General features: G+C 36.4%; 1 protein-coding gene across 1 annotated transcript in view; it reads right to left on the bottom strand.

The window, feature by feature from the left end:
- Positions 1-1,596: 1,596 nt before the first annotated feature.
- The window catches only part of LOC149791137 (alpha-tocopherol transfer protein-like), a 71,852-nt gene continuing 50,081 nt past the window's right edge, over positions 1,597-23,367 (bottom strand). Inside the window, exons 7-8 of the mRNA XM_089973057.1 lie at positions 21,501-21,602; positions 1,597-12,568 (exon numbers count right to left, since the gene is read on the bottom strand). Coding sequence (XP_089829183.1) covers positions 12,422-12,568; positions 21,501-21,602 — 249 coding nt within the window. The 3' untranslated portion in view covers positions 1,597-12,421. The remainder of the gene's footprint in view (positions 12,569-21,500; positions 21,603-23,367) is intronic.

Below are 23,367 nucleotides of genomic sequence, written 5' to 3'. Positions count from 1 at the left end.
CGTGGGTCAATAGTTCTTCTTTACAAATTCTTCCTCCACAAGTTATAACCTATCTTGCACTGTCATTCAACCCCCAAACAACAACACAATTTAGGATATAATTCAGACAACTGTCAATTCATTTTAAATTTTCACTTTGTATTCAATGGAAATAAATTATTTGTTCAAATTTATAAAACTTGGTTCTTTTCTGTTATTTAGTTCTGCTACTTAGACCATAGAATCATGACAAGGTTGAATTTTATTCACTAGCATGACAGTTACTGAGATCTGATGATTCCGGTCACTAACATGACAATTACTGTAATCTGAGGATTCAGGTCACTAGCATGACCGTTATTGTAATCTCATGAGTCCGGTCAGTAGCATGACCATTACTGTGATCTAAAATACAAGTCACTAGCATGACCATTACTGTGATCTAAAATTCAGGTCACTAGCATGACCATTACTGTGATCTAAAATACAAGTCACTAGCATGACCATTACTGTGATCTAAAATACAAGTCACTAGCATGACCATTACTGTGATCTAAAATACAAGTCACTAGCATGACCATTACTGTGACCTGAGGATTCTCGTCACTAACATGACAATTACTGAGATCTGAGGATTCGGGTCACTAGCATGACAATGAGATCTGAGGATTCGGGTCACTAGCATGACCGTTACTGTAATCTAAGGATTCTCTTCACTAGCATGACAATTACTGAGATCTGAGGATTCGGGTCACTAGCATGACCGTTACTGTGATCTAAACATTCAGGTCACTAGCATGACCATTACTGTGATCTGACGATTCAGGTCACTAGCATGACAATTACTATGTTCTAAAAACTCAGGTCACTAGCATGACCATTACTGTAATCTGAGGATTCAGGTCACTAGCATGACAATTACTGTAATCTGAGGATTCCAGTCACTAGTATGACCGTTACTGTTATCTGAGGATTCAGGTCACTAGCATGACAATTACTGAGATTTGAGGATTCCAGTCACTAGCATGATGTTACTGTGATCTAACGATTCAAGTCACTAGCATGACTGTTGCTGTGATTTAAGCAATCAGATCACTAGCATGACAATTACTGAGATCTGAGGATTCAGGTCACTAGCACGACCGTTACTGTAATCTGAGGATTCTCGTCACTAACATGACTATTACTGACATCTGAGGATTCTTGTCACTAGCATGACAATTACTGAGATCTGAGGATTCAAGTCACTAGCATGACAATCATTGCGATCTCAATTCCAGTCACTAGCATGACTGTTACTGTGATCTAAGCACTCAGGTCACTAGCATGACTTACTGTTACCTAAGTATTCAGTCATAGCATGAACATTTTTGTAATCTGAGGATTCAGGTCACTAATAGGACTTATTGTTGACATTTGGATTCAAATCACTAAACAGGACTTTTTGTTGACATATGGACTCAAATCACTAACAGGACTTTTTGTTGACATACGGACCCAAGTCACTATCAGGACTTTTGTTGCCATGAGCACTTAGGTTACTAACAAGGCTGTTATTACCTTCATAGGGTGGGGGGGGGGTGTGAAATACAGATTAGTTAAAATAGAAAACATTCCTTTTTGTATACTATTTTATTTTTATCAGAGCACATGCATATTTACATAAATGTGCATTGAATGAAAATACAAAACTAGGTATAAAAATAGTTTTTATCAATATGTACCTCTCCAATATACCTTTTATTTACATAACAGATTAATTATTGTCTCTATATCAATATGTACCTGTCCAATATACCCTTTAGATGCACAATAGGTTACAGCCTGCATGTATAAAAACATACTAAAATACCTATATTCCTGTTTGAACATGCAAACCTATTCAGAAATTGTATACAGGGTTCCATATAATGAAAGTTTTATCAGTGTTAGCCCAACTGTAATGAAACAAAATTAGCTGGCCACACAGAACTGGGGGTTGGTTTAGTTAATTTGCTTGTGTTAGCCCAACAGTAATGAAACAAAATTAGCTGGCCACACAGAACTGGGGATTGGTTTAGTTAATTCGCTTGTGTTAGCTCAACAGTAATGAAACAAAGTTAGCTGGCCACACAGCACTGGGGGTTGGTTTAGTTAATTCGCTTGTGTTAGCTCAACAGTAATGAAACAAAATTAGCTGGCCACACAGAACTGGGGGTTGGTTTAGTTAATCTGCTTTTGCTTTTTTCCCTCTCTCTCATGCATATATATATAATGTACAATACACATATAATATACTGTCTTTTCTTAGTGTAAAATGTACCTTAATAGGGTTAGGGTTATTTGTAAAGATGTCATGTACAGCTCACATGTCAGTGCTTATCAAGAAATTCAACATACTTCTACATTTAACTAATTACTTCTACAGTCAATTAATTAAATGAAAATAGTACAAAAATAAATAAACTATAGCTAATCATACTAATGAAGAAAATGCTCATCTGGAACAATCATTTACCCTAACAAATCAAAATGTAGATAGAATATACTCAAGGTAACATGAAACACCTATTAATTTTATCAGTTGCATGAAAGATGTTGTGTAAATACAATTATACAGAAATAAATAAAGATATTAAAAACAAAATAAAATGACTTTAACTTGTAAACTGATAAAGATATAATTCAATACATGCATGCATAACCTTGTACAAACAACTTTAAAAAGTCTGAAAGACAATTTTACCATTGTACAACTGTACCATGACTAAGTATTATTACCTTTGTACAAGGTCACAACAACTGTACCATGACTAAGTATTACTACCTTTGTACAAGGTCACAACAACTGTACCAGGAATAAGTATTAATACCTTTGTACAAGGTCACAACAACTGTACCAGGACTAAGTATTACTACCTTTGTACAAGGTCACAACAACTGTACCAGGACTAAGTATTACTACCTTTGTACAAGGTCACAACAACTGTACCATGCCTGTTAAGTATTATGACCTTTGTACAAGGTCACAACAACTGTACCAGAACTAAATATTACTACCTTTGTACAAGGTCACAACAACTGTACCAGGACTAAGTATTACTACCTTTGTACAAGGTCACAACAACTGTACCAGGACTAAGTATTATGACCTTTGTACAAGGTCACAACAACTGTACCATGCCTGTAAGTATTATGATTATTTGTACAAGGTCACAACAACTGTACCAGAACTAAGTATTACTACCTTTGTACAAGGTCACAACAACTGTACCAGGACTAAGTATTATGACCTTTGTACAAGGTCACAACAACTGTACCATGCCTGTTAAGTATTATGACCTTTGTACAAGGTCACAACAACTGTACCAGAACTAAATATTACTACCTTTGTACAAGGTCACAACAACTGTACCAGGACTAAGTATTACTACCTTTGTACAAGGTCACAACAACTGTACCAGGACTAAGTATTACTACCTTTGTACAAGGTCACAACAACTGTACCAGGACTAAGTATTATGACCTTTGTACAAGGTCACAACAACTGTACCATGCCTGTAAGTATTATGACCTTTGTACAAGGTCACAACAACTGTACCAGAACTAAGTATTACTACCTTTGTACAAGGTCACAACAACTGTACCAGGACTAAGTATTACTACCTTTGTACAAGGTCACAACAACTGTACCATGACTGTAAGTATTATTATCTTTGTACAAGGTCACAACAACTGTACCAGGACTAAGTATTACTACCTTTGTACAAGGTCACAACAACTGTACCAGGATTAAGTATTACTACCTTTGTACAAGGTCACAACAACTGTACCAGGACTAAGTATTAATACCTTTGTGCAAGGTCACAACAACTGTACCAGAAATAAGTATTACTACCTTTGTACAAGGTCACAACAACTGTACCAGGAATAAGTATTAATACCTTTGTACAAGGTCACAACAACTGTACCAGGAATAAGTATTACTACCTTTGTACAAGGTCACAACAACTGTACCAGGAATAAGTATTACTACCTTTGTACAAGGTCACAACAACTGTACCATTTCATGACTCTATAAGAACCAAATGATATAAAGATTGACTGTAATTTAGAATGAGGTCTGGTACTAAATTAAATAAAGACTGACTGTAATTTAGAGTGAGGTCTGGTACTAAATTATTTAAAGACTGACTGACTGTAATTTAGAATGATGTCTGGCACTAAATTATATAAAGATTGACTGACTGTAATTTAAAATGAGGTCTGGCACTAAATTATATAAAGATTGACTGACTGTAATTTAGAATGATGTCTGGCACTAAATTATATAAAGATTGACTGACTGTAATTTAGAATGATGTCTGGCACTAAATTATATAAAGATTGACTGACTGTAATTTAAAATGAGGTCTGGTACTAAATTATATAAAGATTGACTGACTGTAATTTAGAATGATGTCTGGCACTAAATTATATAAAGATTGACTGACTGTAATTTAAAATGAGGTCTGGCACTAAATTATATAAAGATTGACTGACTGTAATTTAGAATGATGTCTGGCACTAAATTATATAAAGATTGACTGACTGTAATTTAAAATGAGGTCTGGTACTAAATTATATAAAGATTGACTGACTGTAATTTAGAATGATGTCTGGCACTAAATTATATAAAGATTGACTGACTAATTTAAAATGAGGTCTGGCACTAAATTATATAAAGATTGACTGTCTGTAATTTAAAATGAGGTCTGGCACTAAATTATATAAAGATTGACTGACTGTAATTTAAAATGAGGTCTGGTACTAAATTATATAAAGACTGACTGACTGTAATTTAGAATGATGTCTGGCACTAAATTATATAAAGATTGACTGACTGTAATTTAAAATGAGGTCTGGCACTAAATTATATAAAGATTGACTGACTGTAATTTAGAATGATGTCTGGCACTAAATTATATAAAGATTGACTGACTGTAATTTAAAATGAGGTCTGGTACTAAATTATATAAAGATTGACTGACTGTAATTTAGAATGATGTGTGGCACTAAATTATATAAAGATTGACTGACTAATTTAAAATGAGGTCTGGCACTAAATTATATAAAGATTGACTGTCTGTAATTTAAAATGAGGTCTGGCACTAAATTATATAAAGATTGACTGACTAATTTAAAATGAGGTCTGGCACTAAATTATATAAAGATTGACTGACTAATTTAAAATGAGGTCTGGCACTAAATTATATAAAGATTGACTGACTGTAATTTAGAATGAGGTCTGGCACTAAATTATATAAAGAGATACAAGCTGACTGTAACAGAGAGTAAGGAATGGTGTCAACTGATACAAAGACAGAGTAAGCTCAGTTGTAGATTTTTGTTTATAACTAATGTCAACTTATTGCAGAATGCACTTCATATCATATTCTCACAGCAAATCTGATTTCCAACAATCAAAGCTGTATGGTTAGAAAAGGTACCAGTCAATATTTAACAAAGCTGTATGGTTAGAAAAGGTACCAGTCAATATTTAACAAAGCTGTATGGTTAGAAAAGGTACCATTCAATATTTAACAAAGCTGTATGGTTAGAAAAGGTATCAGTCAATATTTAACAATATAAGCAATGAGAGTCAATTTAACTGCTCTTCATATTAACCTGAAAGTTGTTAACAAAAAGCATTTTAAATGACAAAAACAACCATTTAAAAAGATGTAATGAAATTCTATCAAAAATATATTAATAAAATCAATCAATAACAACAAAATATTAGTTACAATGATGTTTTAGGCAAAAATATGAAAAAGAAAAGAATCTGAATGGCCACTTATGCTTTTCTGAAACATATAACAAGAATGGCCAACGTAATGGTATACCATCTACACTTGCTTAACGCAATGGTATACCATCTACACTTGCTTAAGTTAGAGTTAGGCATGCCAGTCAGTCTTGGGCAATGACATTAGGGTTAGACTAACCAGTCAGTCTGGGTCAATGCAATTTTTGATGGAGTAATCAGTAGAGCAAACAACACAGACTTTGATCTACAGCTTTCTTAAGTTGTACTTGACTTACAAGCAAGTACTAATGGCAACTGATTAACATAAAAGTCAAAAGACCACTGAAAGTCCTTTCAAAACAATTATATGGAAAACAAATGTCAAAATGTCATCATCGATTTGTATGGCACAACACAGACTTGTATGAAACATGTCATCATCGACTTGTATGGCGCAACACAGACTTGTATGAAACATGTCATCATCAATTTGTATGGCACAACACAGACTTGTATGAAACATGTCATCATCGATTTGTATGTCACAACACAGACTTGAATGAAACATGTCATCATTGATTTGTATGTCACAACACAGACTTGTATGAAACATGTCATCATCGATTTGTATGTCACAACACAGACTTGTATGAAACATGTCATCATCGATTTGTATGTCACAACACAGACTTGTATGAAACATGTCATCATCTATTTGTATAGCACAACAGACTTGTTTGAAACATGTCATCATCGATTTGTATGTCACAACACAGACTTGTATGAAACATGTCATCATCTATTTGTATAGCACAACAGACTTGTATGAAACATGTCATCATCGATTTGTATGGCACAACACAGACTTGTATGAAACATATTCTTTTTAACTTGTAAACAATACAGTACTATTTGTCCATTAAATTGCCTTGTATGGATATAAGAAATGCAATTATTTTCTATTTTGTGCAACTAAAATCAAATGGAGACAATAAAATAGCAAGATAAAACTTTGAAATTGATTTGAAAAATATTGAGAAGAATCTCATTAAAATGTATCGTTCTTAGCAAGGTACAAATATAAGAGCTGATTAAATGTAGGTTTACATTTTAAACAAGATATGAAAAATATCTAGGTCATGGAATAACAATGATCTGCTTCAAACAACAGATGCTTTGGATAACCAGGTCACAGCTGCCTCAACAAGTCCAAGTACAATGGATACGATGCCATTAGTCCAGATGTCAATCAATACTTGGGCCACAGAAGCATCAACAAGTCAATCAATACTCAGGCTACAGAAGGTCAACAAGTCAATCAATACTAGGCTACAGAAGGTCAACAAGTCAATCAATAATCAGGCTACAGAAGCATCAACAAGTCAATCAATACTCAGGCTACAGAAGGTCAACAAGTCAATCAATACTCAGGCCAAAGAAGCATCAACAAGCCAATTAATACTCAGGCTACAGAAGGTCAATCAATACTCAGGCCACAGAAGCATCAACAAGCCAATCAATACTCAGGCTACAGAAGGTCAGCAAGTCAATCAATACTCAGGCTACCGAAGGTCAACAAGTCAATCAATACTCAGGCCACAGAAGCATCAACAAGTCAATCAATACTCAGGCCACAGAAGGTCAACAAGTCAATCAATACTCAGGCTACAGAAGCGTCAACAAGTCAATCAATACTCAGGCTACAGAAGGTCAACAAGTCAATCAATACTCAGACCACAGAAGTATCAACAAGTCAATCAATACTCAGGCTACAGAAGGTCAACAAGTCAATCAATACTCAGGCTACAGAAGGTCAACAAGTCAATCAATACTCAGGCCACAGAAGCATCAACAAGTCAATCAATACTCAGGCCACAGAAGCATCAACAAGTCAATCAATACTCAGGCCACAGAAGGTCAACAAGTCAATCAATACTCAGGCTACAGAAGGTCAACAAGTCAATCAATACTCAGGCCAAAGAAGCATCAACAAGTCAATCAATACTCAGGCTACAGAAGGTCAACAAGTCAATCAATACTCAGGCTACAGAAGGTCAACAAGTCAATCAATACTCAGGCCACAGAAGCATCAACAAGTCAATCAATACTCAGGCTACAGAAGCATCAACAAGTCAATCAATACTCAGGCCACAGAAGCATCAACAAGTCAATCAATACTCAGGCCACAGAAGCATCAACAAGTCAATCAATACTCAGGCCACAGAAGTGTCAACAAGTCAATCAATACTCAGGCCACAGAAGCATCAACAAGTCAATCAATACTCAGGCCACAGAAGGTCAACAAGTCAATCAATACTCAGGCTACAGAAGGTCAACAAGTCAATCAATACTCAGGCCAAAGAAGCATCAACAAGTCAATCAATACTCAGGCTACAGAAGGTCAACAAGTCAATCAATACTCAGGCTACAGAAGGTCAACAAGTCAATCAATACTCAGGCCACAGAAGCATCAACAAGTCAATCAATACTCAGGCTACAGAAGCATCAACAAGTCAATCAATACTCAGGCCACAGAAGCATCAACAAGTCAATCAATACTCAGGCCACAGAAGCATCAACAAGTCAATCAATACTCAGGCCACAGAAGTGTCAACAAGTCAATCAATACTCAGGCTACAGAAGCGTCAACAAGTCAATCAATACTCAGGCCACAGAAGGTCAACAAGTCAATCAATACTCAGGCCACAGAAGCATCAACAAGTCAATCAATACTCAGGCTACAGAAGGTCAACAAGTCAATCAATACTCAGGCTACAGAAGGTCAACAAGTCAATCAATACTCAGGCTACCGAAGGTCAACAAGTCAATCAATAATCTGGCCACAGAAGCATCAACAATTCAATCAATACTTAGGCTACAGAAGCATCAACAAGTCAATCAATACTTAGGCCACAGAAGTGTCAGCAAGCCCAAAATTGATGTATATGAAATGAATCCAGTTTACACTGTTACTGATGCCTCAATAAGCCTGAAGACAAAACATGTGATGCCATCAATCCAGTCAACAGTGTAGACACTAAAGTCACAGTTGTATCAGTGAGTCCATGTATATGATGGTATCAATCCAGATAATTGTGTAGACAAGGGTTTGTGTAGGGAGCTCTGATCTGTTTTTGGGGATATAGCTCTGGTCTGAAAGAACAAGTCTCCTATCTTTGGATAGGAATAAAAGTTTGTAATGGATACTACCACATGCAAGGAGATATACGCAAGGGTCAGTTCTAGTAATAAAAGTTTGTCTGAAAGACTTGATGTTTACTTTGTGAGTGATTAGGTAAATTTACACATCGATAAATACCCAACCATGATCATTTAATCCTTATAATTCCAATTTACTTCCTTTCTAACATCATATCAGCAGAATTCATTGATAAAGCATTAACATTTAGGTAGCTTGAAGTTTTCTTTCATTGGCCTCTTCACTGCGATAGAATACATCATCGTTAGCTAAGAGCGGTAGATTTATAATTAGTAACATAGAATTGAGTGTAAAACTTCACATGAAATGACCTGTAAACAGGAAACCAAAAGTACACCGCAGAATTTAACGATGTGTAAAAAATATGAGATCAGTAACATGTGACTGTTTACATCCAATCAAATAATAGAAAATGCAGTCAATTCATAAAAATTGGAATTACTGGATAATATCACAAGCAAAGAGATATAAGCAATAATCAAACTTCAAACTATCTTTACAGTTAGAAAATCATCCCACATACTATGCCACTAACAAGACTTCAGATTTAAGTTTGCAGGGTTCGTAGGGAGTCTAAAAAAGCCTAAGATTTTTATTTTATTTTTAAAAAAGCCAAAACTTTTTATTAAAGAAATGTACAAGTTATAGGAAAACCTTAAAAAGTCTTCAAACTGAATCAGCAGTAGAAAGATAAATCAAAGTCTTTATACGAAAAATCAAAACAACAAAAGACATGGTTACATTTCAAGTGACTGACCCATTAAATCAGACACAAGGTTGCTGTTTGCTTTGTAGCAGAGTCTGTGATTAATGAACTAAAAATGGCAACAAAAAGTGAGTGAGCTACAAATCTTAGAAATTAAGGATGCATGCAAAAGTATTCTTGTTTGTTTTGCTGACAAATTCCTCAAATCTCCATTTCACTATGGTTTGTTGAAAGACGTCATACCTTGACCCTGCAGCCATTTTAGAAAGTAAAGCACAAGCAGATTTGATTTATGATTTAACCTTTCAATGCTTTGTTCATTAAGTTCATTTAGATCTTACACTGCTAAGCATGTGGAAAAGAAGTTCAAGTCATATTATAAAAATAATGTAAAATTGATGAATATGCTATTGTTTGTGTGCATGAAAGTCTGAACACTGGGCAATTCTCTAAACCTAAAAAAACTTCACAAAGGCTAAAAAAAAAACCTTCAAAAAGCCTAGAATGTTTAGATCAGAAATTGCTACTAACCCTGAGTTTGACCCCATAAAATGGTAAATTATTTAAAGGGGAGTCCTGGAATGATGCATGTAAAATCATATATGTAGAACCACTAGCAGCAAGGAAGAAAAATGGTTGTAATTCAGAACACAACATGTAGAGATGTATATGTATGTATGAGACTGAACTGAATCGAGTGGTGAATGGCATGAGTGATCACTTTCATACATTTCCTGTCAAGTGGTAAATGGCATGAGAGATCACTTTTATACACTTCCTGTCAAGTGGTGAATGCCATCAGTGATCGCTTTCATATGCTTTCTGTCAAGTGCTGAATGCCATCAGTGATCACTTTCATACACTTCCTGTCAAGTGGTGAATGCCATCAGTGATCATTTCATACACTTCCTGTCTAGCGGTGAATGCCATCAGTGATCACTTTCATACACTTCCTGTCAAGTGGTGAATGCCATCAGTGATCATTTCATACATTCTCTGTCAAGTGGTGAATGCCATCAGTGATCACTTTCATACACTTCCTGTCAAGTGGTGAATGCCATCAGCGATAACTTTCATACACTTCCTGTCAAGTATTGTATGGATATGATATCCATGATCAATTGCATGATTTTGAAGGTTGCATTTGCTTGGTAGAAATCTCTTGAAAACTTTTAAATATGCCCAAGATTTTTTGTAATCCAAAACAGTGAGATGGATTTCATTCAATTCTTAGCAAAACAAAGGAATATTGAAAGAAACACTTCATTAGAGTTTCAGTACTGTGGTTCTTGTCATGTTTGACTGTTAGCCTGCAATTAGCATAAACCTTTGATAGGTACCTGTTTACAAGGCATAAACCATTTATAGGTATCTGTTAATTTAGCATAAACCCATAAACCTTTGCTAGGTACTTTGTTTATTTGACATAAACCCTTGCTACACACTTGGTAGGTGTTTGTTTATTTAACATACACACTTGGTAGGTGCTTGTTTATTTAACATACACACTTGGTAGGTGTTTGTTTATTTAACATACACACTTGGTAGCTGTTTGTTTATTTAACATACACACTTGGTAGGTGTTCGTTTATTTAACATACACACTTGGTAGGTGCTTGTTTATTTAACATACACTCTTGGTAGGTGTTTGTTTATTTAACATACACACTTAGTAGGTGTTCGTTTATTTAACATACACACTTGGTAGGTGCTTGTTTATTTAACATACACACTTGGTAGCTGTTTTTTTATTAAACATACACACTTGGTAGCTGTTTGTTTATTTAACATACACACTTGGTAGGTGTTTGTTTATTTAACATACACACTTGGTAGATGCTTGTTTATTTAACATACACACTTGGTAGCTGTTTGTTTATTAAACATACACACTTGGTAGCTGTTTGTTTATTAAACATACACACTTGGTAGCTGTTTGTTTATTTAACATACACACTTGGTAGGTGCTTGTTTATTTAACATACACACTTGGTAGCTGTTTGTTTATTAAACATACACACTTGGTAGCTGTTTGTTTATTAAACATACACACTTGGTAGGTGCTTGTTTATTTAACATACACACTTGGTAGCTGTTTGTTTATTAAACATACACACTTGGTAGCTGTTTGTTTATTTAACATACACACTTGGTAGATTTTTGTTTTCTTAGCTTGCTGATGATTTAAACTAATCCATTTACAGAGTATGGATGTCAGAAAATCCATCCTGCTGAAAGACTTGTAATGAAAGGACCATACCTAAAGATGTGTAATCAAAGGACCATACCTAAAAATGTGTAATCAAAGGACCATACCTAAAGACGTGTAATCAAAGGACCATACCTAAAGATGTGTAATCAAAGGACCATACCTAAAAATGTGTAATCAAACGACCATACCTAAAGACATTTAATCAAAGGACCATACCTGAAGACTTTTAATCAAAGGACCATACCTGAAGACTTTTAATCAAAAGACAATACCTAAAGAGAATTTCCGGTCTGCTAAACTTTGTCCTTCCTAAAAGATACATAATGTCAAAATTAGTGAGATCAAAGTCTTATCACATTAAACTAACAAAAATAAAAAGCAAACACTTTTATACAAAATACAAACTAATAAAATATGAAACTTATACTATAACCCAGTACAAAAAGTAAAAACATACGAAATGATGCTTCAGGCCTTTCTAACAAGTAAATCTGCAGGCTACATTGAAGCATAATTGGTTTTGGAGTGGCTTCATATTTATGTTTCCAATTTGCGGAAAGATCCAACTACTCCCTCTACTGCATCTTCTTTCGGCTTTGTCTGTAGCGGGGTGTTTATGACCAGTCCATATTTTGCCTCGGTATCAAACTGAGTGTCACATGACAGAAGGAAGTCAGCCCATTCCTGTTCAAGAAAAAAATAATGAGATCAGTTTAAAACAGCAAAATAATATTAATAATAACAATAATTAGGACTTTGTATAGCGCCTAATCTTTAGAAGATCTAAGCGCTTTACAACATTAGACACCTATAAGATAAAAAACATACATAATGATATGATTACAAACACAAACACCATGAAATTAGAAAACAGTAAAAAACATGCTGAGAATATTTAAGGTAGGAAACATTATTAGGTCTTTAAGTTTGTTCTTGCAGTCGAAATATGTGAGTTTTGAGAGCACTCTTGAATGGGATAACTGTCTTTTTGTCTAAGTTCAGTGGGCAATTCATTCCATGTTTCTGGGCCCTGGTATGCAAAAGAACGTTGTCCATATGACTTTGTTTTCATAGTGGGAATAATGAGTATACGATTGTCAGAAGAGGAGTGTACGTGTCTTGCTGGTGTGTACACATGGGTGAGGTCAGATAGGTATGTTGGACTAGAGTCTGTCAGTGAAATGTAGCACAGAGAACAAATTTTGTGTTTGATTCTGGATCAAATGGTTAGCCAGTGTAGGACACAGAGCAGCAGGGAGGTGTGCTCTGATTGTGGTACTCTAAGTATGATCTGAGCAGCTGTGTTTTGAACTTTTTGAAATTTTTGGAGTAGCTATTGAGATGAACCAGACATAACTGAGTTACAACAGTCCAGTCTTGAAAGTACTAATGAACACACAAGTGTTTTAGTGGCATCAACTGAAAGATATTTGCAAATGGAGCTGACGTGTCTCAGTTCAAGATATGCAGCCTTGCATATGTTCATGACATGCTGGTGCAATGTGAGAGTACTGTCCAGAGTAACACCTAGGTTTCGTACTGATTGCATGAATTTAATGTTGGCATTGCTGATATTTATTGTTTGAGGTAAAGGATGTGAATGAGAAAGTCTTTGTGTTGTAATCAGAATGGCCTCAGTTTTATCATCATTCATCTGCAGCTTGTTACATGTATCCATGATTTCACATCAGAAATGCACCTCTCTACACCTTGGATGGTAGCATCAACTTCAGTTGGATGGCTAGATTTGTATATTTGGGTGTCATTAGCGTACAATTAGTGAGACACTGGATGATGATCTATGACACTTGAGAGCGGCTGAGTGTACAGAATGAAGAGAACAGGTCCAAGAACAGACCCCTGTGGAACACCACAACATAGATCAACTGGGCTGGAGTGTATTCCATTTGCAGATACAATTTGTGTCCTGTTGACCCAGTAGGACTTGAACCACAGTAAGGCTGTATCATGAATGTCAAATACATGCTGGAGACAGTGAAGTAATATAGCTTGTTCTATTGTGTCAAATGCTGCAGACAAATCAAGGAGGGTGAGGACTGTAATCTTTTCGCTATCCAAAGCAGAGAGAATGTCATTAACTACTTTTAGAAGAGTAGCTTCAGTACTGTGGCATGGGCAATATGCAGATTGTACACTGCTACATAGACTGTTTGAATTAAGATGAGATACAAGCTGGGATAGAACAACCTTTTCTAAGATTTTTTATATGAATGGGAGATAAGAAACTGGGCGGTAGTTCTTTAAATCGTTATGGTCTAGTGTTGGTTTCTGCAGCAGAGGCTTTACAATGGCAGTTTTGAAAAATGATGGGAATTCCCCGGATAAGAGAGGGGTATTTATAACATCCGTTAGTGAAGGCAATACTGGATCTAAGCACTCAAGCGCAGTGATGTTGGATTTGGATCAAGTTCACATGACTTTGGTGCACTCCATCAGGATTGTACGTACGAAAGCCATAGAGACAGGTTTAAATGCTGCTAATGGTTGCCGCTCAAATTCTGTATCCGAACTGTATGGTGATGACGAGTCAATTAAAATTGTGGTGTCAAGCTTATCTCTAATGGTTTGTACATTGTCACGGAAGAAATTTGCAAACATGTCCGGAAGGTCGACTAGAGAGGAGGTAGTTGGAAGTGGTGTAGATTTGTTCCTTGACATTAGCTTGTTAGTAATCTCAAAGAGCTCTGTGCAGCTGGAACTGTCCATGATCTTAGTAGTGTAGTGGACTGATTTCGCTGCATGGACTATATTTGTGACATTCGTCTTAATGGCTTCATAGATTTGCTCATGAATAGTGAGTCTGGTGGAAAGCCAAAGCCTTTTAGCTTTACTGCGGTCTCTTTTAGCAGTGTGAAGCTGGTCCTTAACACTGCTATACCATGGAGAGCACTTCTGAATTGATACTCTGCTCTTGGTAGCTGGGGCATGTTTGTCGAGCAAGTTGTTAGATTTTCTTGGATGTCATGCATTAGTTTGGTTCTATTTATCATACAGAGGTTTCACTTAGTAGCAGACAAAGGTGGAGGGTCAGGGACTGATAAGTCAAGATGGCATATAATGCAGAGGTGATCTGATGCAAGTTCATGGGATACCAGGGAGGACCATAGAATGTTAACATCAGGTCTATGAAGAATACAGTCTAAAATGTGACCATGTTTATGAGTGGGTTGGTTAACTGACTGTTTGAGGTTGAAAACATTAATGGAATCTATGAGTTTTGATGTGTTTGGGTTTCTGGGACAGTCAAAGTGAAAGCTGAATTCTCCAAGAATAATCAGGTTGCCACCTATCGAATTTCCACACTCCAGGAGAGACTCAGTCAGCATGTTTTTTCTACTAGGAGGAGGGCGGTATAGGCAGAAAAAATGGACTGACCTTTGCTCCAGTGTGAGTGTGGTTTGGACTAGTTCAAACGATGTGAAATGGAATATTGTGGTGTGGTTAAGATGTTTGATCATGGAATTCTTTGTGATGACAGAAATCTCACCTCCGTGAGAGTTACGGGGGAACAACTTGATGGAGTAACCAGTGGGTGTTAGATTCACACACTTGGGCTCATTGCCTGATGTTTCTAGCCATGTTTCTGTCAGGAAAAAGATATCAATATTCTGGTGATTCATAAAATTAACTATTTCTGCGTGCTTTTCCGGTGGTCCTACTGACTGGGCATTGAATAATGCAATATGCAGAGGTTCTCTTTTGGATATTTGACACAAAGGTTGATGAATTAATAGGGATTTGAATTAGGTTATCTAAATTAATGGTTGAAATTTCAAACTGTCAAGTCAGAAAGGGCATAAGGGAGATAACTGGAATATTTCTTCCTGTTCTATGCCGGCCAGCTTTGAAACGACGTTTCTTTTTTTTGCTTCTGTTTACATTTAGGTAATGATGAATGTAGTCCCAGTTCATTTAGTCTAGAGCACAATGTAGTGTTGAGAGCCAAGGGAGTGGTCATTTAAAGCAATTAATGAGGGTCCATCATAGCATAAACGGGTTGACTGGCAAGTATCACATGATGGCGACTTGTTCAAATGGAAGTTGTAGCAGTGGAGCAAGACAGCTGAGAAAAAGTCTAATTGTTCTCGTTTCCAAAACAAGGAGATGACGAAACACATATAAACTGAACAGCCAATACATAATGAAAACAAAAATGTAGATGAAGACAGGCAACAAGCAGAAATATCATGAAAATGCCCAAAAAAACCAGAACAGCTGCATCAAGCTGGTTAAGCGATAGTGACCATCTTGTAACAAAACCACAAAGAGAGTTCTTAAGCAATTTTACATGTGTGCAATTTAGATTTTTAATGTAGCTTTAAACATTTTTCAGTCATAAAGCAGTTTATAAATATGTATAGAACTGGGGCATCATGTCACAGATGAGTAGCATCATGTCCCACCCAGGCACATTAACCTGCCACTAAACCAACCTGACCTAACAGTATAACCTCTTAATGATAAGTACCAAGCGAGGAAGCTGCCAGTACCATTTTAATAAAACTTTGGTATGACTTGGCTAGGGCTCAAACCTGCGACCTCCCACATCCAAGGCAGATGCTCTAACCATTTAGGTCACTGGAGCGGTTAAGTGATTTTGTGACCAAGATTGATCACACAAACAAAACAGGCTGCAAACCAATTGATATGGAAGCAGTAAGTTGGTTGGAGATGTCATGGGTACAATTGTGAAAGAGTTTGTGCTATGGATCATTCCTCTCAAACTTGATCAAATTTGTCCATGGGCATATAAAGCAGCCAGAGCTGCAATCCAGTTGCCTGTGCTATATAGATGGCAACGTTATATGGAAGGAAAAATCCACAAATAAGCACAGACTAATCTGAATATCAGACACACATACTCAACAAGCTCAGAATATCTGACCCATGTGAGAACATCAGACCCATGTCAGAATCAGACACAGTCACTTAACTTATGCATACCATATCTCCTGATGTACGCCATCCATATTTGGTCACAGAAATTGAAATACCGTGCAGAAACCATTTGTCTTTTTAAGAGTCATGGTGACCTTAACCTCTGACCTTGTGACCCCTAATTCAATATATTTCTGTATCTCCAGTGCAAGCCAAAGTGCAGGGTCATGGGTATCTGGTATACATATTCTTCTTACTGTACCTTTCACCTGGATCTTTTGATCAGCATGGATAGGTTTTATTCCTTGCCTGAAATAGGCTATTTATAACATTTGGCAATGGTAGACAGTAGAAGACTCAAGTGAATCGGCAAATTAAAACAAGGAATAAAGACAGATGGGCATATGCATAGATGGACAACACAACATGATACTCTGTTTTATAATGGGCAAATTCCAAAAATACAAGATGAACATTTTATTTCAGATTTTCCCTGGTGATACATTATTGAAAAGCTGAATTCACAATGTACTTCAGTCTCTGTGGAATGAAGCTGATAATTAACCAATGGACAATGAGAGGATATTCAGTTTTTACAGTCTTCTGGCATTAAGCATGGGTTAGGTATGCCAGTCTTACACAGGAGGTACATGTATGCCAGTCTTACACAGGAGATACACATGGGTAAGGTATGCACGTCTTACACAGAAGGTAAGCATGGATACGGTATGCATGTCTTACAAAGGAGGTACACATAGGTAAGGTATGTCCTACACAGGAGATACACATGGGTAGGGTATGCATGTCTTACATAGAAGGTACATATAAGTAAGGTATGCATGTCTTACACAGGTGGTACATGTATGCCTGTCTTACACAGGAGATACACATGGGTAAGTTATGCATGTCTTACACAGAAGGTACACATGGATAGGGTATGCATGTCTTACACAGGAGGTGCTTGTCTTACACAGGAGATCCACATGGGTAAGGTATGCATGGGTAAGGTATGCATGTCTTACACAGGAGGTACAGGTATACCTGTCTTACACAGGAGATACATACTGGTAAGGTATGCATGTCTAACACAGAAGGTACACATGGATAGGGTATGCATGTCTTACACAGAAGGTACACATGGATAGGGTACGCATGTCTTACACAGGAGGTACAGGTATGCATGTCTTACACAGGAGATACACATGGGTAAGGTATGCGTGTTTTACACTTGAGATACACATGGGTTAAGTATGCCTGTCTTACACAGTAGATACACATGGGTAAGGTATGTATGTCTTACACAGGAGGTACATATAGGTAAGGTATGCATGTCTTACACAGGTGGTAGGTACAGGTATGCATGTCTTACACAGGAGATACACATGGATAGGGTATGCATGTCTTATACAGGAGGTACAGGTATGCCTGTCTTACACAGGAGATACACATGGGTAAGGTATGCATGTCTTACACTGGAGGTACAGGTATGCATGTCTTACACAGATGGTACAGCTATGCATGTCTTACACAGGAGGGATTCATTATCACCTATCTCTACAAGTTATTATTAAGTATGCCACTCCACAATAATGGATTTTATGTCCCAACATATTTTTATACAACATACAGATTTCTATAAAATATTTAGCATACAATATAGAATCTTGACTACAGTGATGTTTTGGCTGCTTTATCCACTAGCTCACAACCCTTAAAAACAATTTGACCAGGCAAACAAGTACAGAATAGTTTTTCCACCTTTTATGAGACAATCACCCTCCCTAAGTTCTAAAAGGAAATTTAAATTGTTTGGCAGGCTTTCAGTGTGGAAGGGAATACAAAAAACTGAATTTATCTGCCTGGCTTTTAGTGTGTGGAAAGGAATCCACAACACTAAATTTGTTTGCCTGGATTTAGTGTGTGGAAGGGAATCCACAACACTAAATTTGTTTGCCTGGCTTTTAGTGTGTGGAAGGGAATCCACAACTACTAACTTTGTTTGCCTGGCTTTTAGTGTGTGGAAGGGAATCCACAACACTAACTTTGTTTGCCAGGCTTATAGTGAGTGGAAGGGAATCCACAACATTAAATTTGTTTGCCTGGCTTTAAGTGTGTGGAAGGGAATCCACAACACTAAATTTGTTTGCCTGGCTTTTAGTGTGTGGAAGGGAATCCACAACACTAAATTTGTTTGCCTGGCTTTTAGTGTGTGGAAGGGAATCCACAACACTAAATTTGTTTGCCTGGCTTTTAGTGTGTGGAAGGGAATCCACAACACTAACTTTGTTTGCCTGGCTTTAAGTGTGTGGAAGGGAATCCACAACACTAAATTTGTTTGCCTGGCTTTTAGTGTGTGGAAGGGAATCCACAACACTAAATTTGTTTGCCTGGCTTTCAGTGTGGAAGGGAATACAAAAAGCTAAATGCGACGTTTTGTGGTTTCAATAAAGTTCAAAAGATTGTAGTAACTTTGGCAGTACAAAATGGAGGTGTGACCCAGTAACTGACCTGAGATGGTCCCAGGAGATATGTAACACGGTGTGACCCAGTAACTGACCTGAGATGGTCCCAGGAGATATGCAACACGGTGTGACCCAGTAACTGATCTGAGATGGTCCCAGGAGATATGCAACATGGTGTGACCCAATAACTGACCTGAGATGGTCCCAGGAGATATGCAATACGGTGTGACCCAGTAACTGACCTGAGATGGTCCCAGGAGATATGCAACACGGTGTGACCCAGTAACTGACCTGAGATGGAACCAGGAGATATGCAACACAGTGTGACCAGTAACTGATTTGAGATGGTCCCAGGAGATATGCAACACGGTGTGACCCAGTAACTGATTTGAGATGGTCCCAGGAGATATGCAATACGGTGTGACCCAGTAACTGACCTGAGATGGTCCCAGGAGATATGCAACACGGTGTGACCCAGTAACTGACCTGAGATGGTCCAAGGAGATATGCAACACGGTGTGACCCAGTAACTGATTTGAGATGGTCCCAGGAGATATGCAACACGGTGTGACCCAGTAACTGACCTGAGATGGTCCCAGGAGATATGTAACATGGTAAGTACATACATGACTGTAGTAAGTACATACAGGACTGTAGTAAGTACATACAGGACTGAAGTACATACACGACTAGTAAGTACATACAGGACTGTAGTAAGTACATACAGGACTGAAGTAAGTACATACAGGACTGAAGTACATACAGGACTGTAGTAAGTACATACAGGACTGTAGTAAGTACATACGGGACTGAAGTAAGTACATATAGGACTCAAAGATCTGTTGACACATCAGAACAATGCTGACCACAGCATATGTCATCACCTTCCATTTTGGATTTCATTGAGATTCAAACTCAGTTTCATTAGAAATTTTTGTTACTAGGACTTCTACTTTTTAATTCTCGGATTATTCTTGGATTTGATTCATAGAACCGTAAATTCTTTTTCTCACTTTTACCTTGTTTTTCTGGGGAAATAAATTGTTTGTTAAATTTTACAAGCTTTACTCTTTTCTTGTTATGTTTTGTAAGAGCCTAAACATAATACCGCACAACAATTTCAAAATCATCAAAACATGCAAGACAAGTTTATTAACTACTACTCTCATTTATTAACTTGAAAACTGTTCATTTATATACAAGAATATAGCTACTGTATCAATACACAAGAATATAGCTACTGTATCAATATACAAGAATATAGCTACTGTATCAATATACAAGAATATAGCTACTGTATCAATATACAAGAATATAGCTACTGTATCAATATACAAGAATATAGCTACTGTATACAAGTACTCAACCTGCTGACATAATTTCTTTCAGCTTGTATGAAACTGCTTTTCATTCCAAGGACAATTCTGACTTGTAACCTCTTGTAACCTCTTGCTAGTTCTTGGGCTAGGCATATCAATTTTGAACAACGAACAACGATAAGCAACAGATGAAAGCTTACTGACGAGATTTTGTATCCTGAATTTTACTGTCTGATGGAATATTAGTTGAGGATGACACACTATTGGCACATTAGAAGCCAGTCCATACATGGAAGTAAGGTTCCTCCAAATTCTGAATATATCCCCCCCCCCATCCTTATTGACATCGTTTTGGTCTATACAGTTCCATTTAAAAATGTTTTTACTGATGTCAAATTTAATGATGTCTATACATTTTCCTCTTTCTACAAATTTAAATTCCAAACAAGCAATGACATTAAAGTGTGTGAGACATAACTTGAAACAGCAACAAAATGCAAGGAGAAATTCCTACATACATGGTACACTTCCGATATATAGTGTCTTGGTATTTTCTTTCCTCTCCAATAACATCCCGGAAAAATATTCAGATTCAAATTTTCAAAAATAGGCAAAGTCTGCTGGAAATTTTAACAAAAAAAGGTAAACTGGTCTGTTTTAAAACACCGGAATGCCAACTAAACCTGGTCTGTTTTAAAAACACCAGAATTCCAACTAAAACTGGTCTGTTTTTAAAATACCGGAATTCCAACTAAAACTGGAAAGGTTCCAAACCTGCCTTATTTACATAATGGATTCAATCAAAACATGAAAATCAGAAATAAAACCACTAGAGTATGAACAAGCAACTGTTGAAGGACTGATGACAAGCCATGATGAACAAAAGGCCATATTATAAATTGACTCAGCTAACAAAGGATTAGTAGTTTGTGTTACCTTATTGGAGAAGGGAGGTTGTTTGCCCCCAAACTCCTCAGGAAGGAACTCTGGGTCTACTATGTCTGCTAACTCTTGGACACGGTCACCATGGAAATTTATCTATAAAATCAGATTAGAAAAATCTTCATTTAACCAATCCACAATTTGCCTCTGTATAAATTATGTAATCTTACGTATGACTGGAGACAACCTGTACCTAAACACCTACTGACAGTAATTACTGCTACAGAATTGTCTGCTGAACATATCTGTACTGCCCTGTGGTTTTACAATTAAAATGCTGCCAGTATGAACACAGAGTAAGCAAATATTCAGGTACAAGTAAAGCTACTATTCTGGTATGAGTAAAGTTAGTATTCACCTGTGAATAGAGCTATATAGCATTCCGACACAAAGCTAGTATTACAGTATGAGTAAAGCTAGTATTACAGTATGAGTAAAGCTAGTATTACAGTATGAGAAATGCTAGTATTACAGTATGAGTAAAGCTAGTATTACAGTTTGAGAAAAGCAAGTATTACAGTATGAGAAAAGCTAGTATTACTGTATGAGTAAAGCTAGTATTACAGTATGAGAAATGCTAGTATTACAGTATGAGTAAAGCTAGTATTACAGTTTGAGAAAAGCAAGTATTACAGTATGAGAAAAAATAGTATTACAGTATGAGTAAAGCTAGTATTACAGTATGAGTAAAGCTAGTATTACAGTATGAGAAAAACTAGTATTACAGTATGAATAAAGCTAGTATTACAGTATGAGAAAAGCTAGTATTACAGTATGAGTAAAGCTAGTATTACAGTATGAGTAAAGCTAGTATTACAGTTTGAGAAAAGCAAGTATTACAGTATGAGAAAAACTAGTATTACAGTATGAATAAAGCTAGTATTACAATATGAGTAAAGCTAGTATTACAGTATGAGAAAAGCTAGTATTACAGTATGAGTAAAGGTAGTATTACAGTATGAGAAAAGCTAGTATTACAGTATGAGAAAAGCTAGTATTACAGTATGAGAAAGCTAGTATTACAGTACGAGTAAAGCTAGTATTACAGTATGAGAAAAGCTAGTATTACAGTATGAGAAAAGCTAGTATTACAGTATGAGTAAAGCTAGCATTACAGTAAGCGTAAAGCTCTATTACAGTATGAGTAAAGCTAGTATTACAGTGTGAGTAAAGCTAGTATTACAGTATGAGTAAAGCTAGTATTACAGTATGAGTAAAGCTAGTATTACAGTATGAGTAAAGCTAGTATTACAGTTTGAGAAAAGCTGTTATGAAAAAACTTAGTATTACAGTATGAGTAAAGCTAGTATTACAGTATGAGTAAAGCTAGTATTACAGCAGGAGAAAAGCTAGTATTATAGTAGGAGTAATGATAGCATTACAGTATGTGTATGAGTAAATCTAGAATTACATGATGAGTAACGATAGCACTAAAGTTTGTATGAGTAAAGCTAGCCTTCAGGTATGAGTAATAGAATGTTTAATTAAATTAATAATGAAAAGCAAAATGTTAAACTTCAGGTATAAGTAAAAATCAAGTTTTTAAAAAGACGAACATGTGTTCCATTTATTGTGCTTTTTTTGTCTCAAGTGATAAAAATGTTGCATGATATAGTATGACTATAAAAATAGCTACAGGTGTAGACTCTCACAAAACTTTAAACCCCATGCTGATATGCACATCCATTTAGGATACAACCATTCATCCATCCAAAAGTGGTAACAAAGATGCCCATTGTGGTTGTCAAATTGGACATACAAGATGCCCACTGTGGTGGTCATACTGGACATACAAGATGCCCACTGTGGTGGTCATATTGGACATTTAAGATGCCCACTGTGGTGGTCATACTAGACATAC

The sequence above is a fragment of the Sinohyriopsis cumingii genome, chromosome 10, assembly GCF_028554795.1.
Source record: "Sinohyriopsis cumingii isolate HCF-2022 chromosome 10, ASM2855479v2, whole genome shotgun sequence".
Lineage (NCBI taxonomy): Eukaryota > Metazoa > Mollusca > Bivalvia > Unionida > Unionidae > Sinohyriopsis > Sinohyriopsis cumingii.
This window is presented reverse-complemented; position numbering and strand designations above follow the sequence as displayed.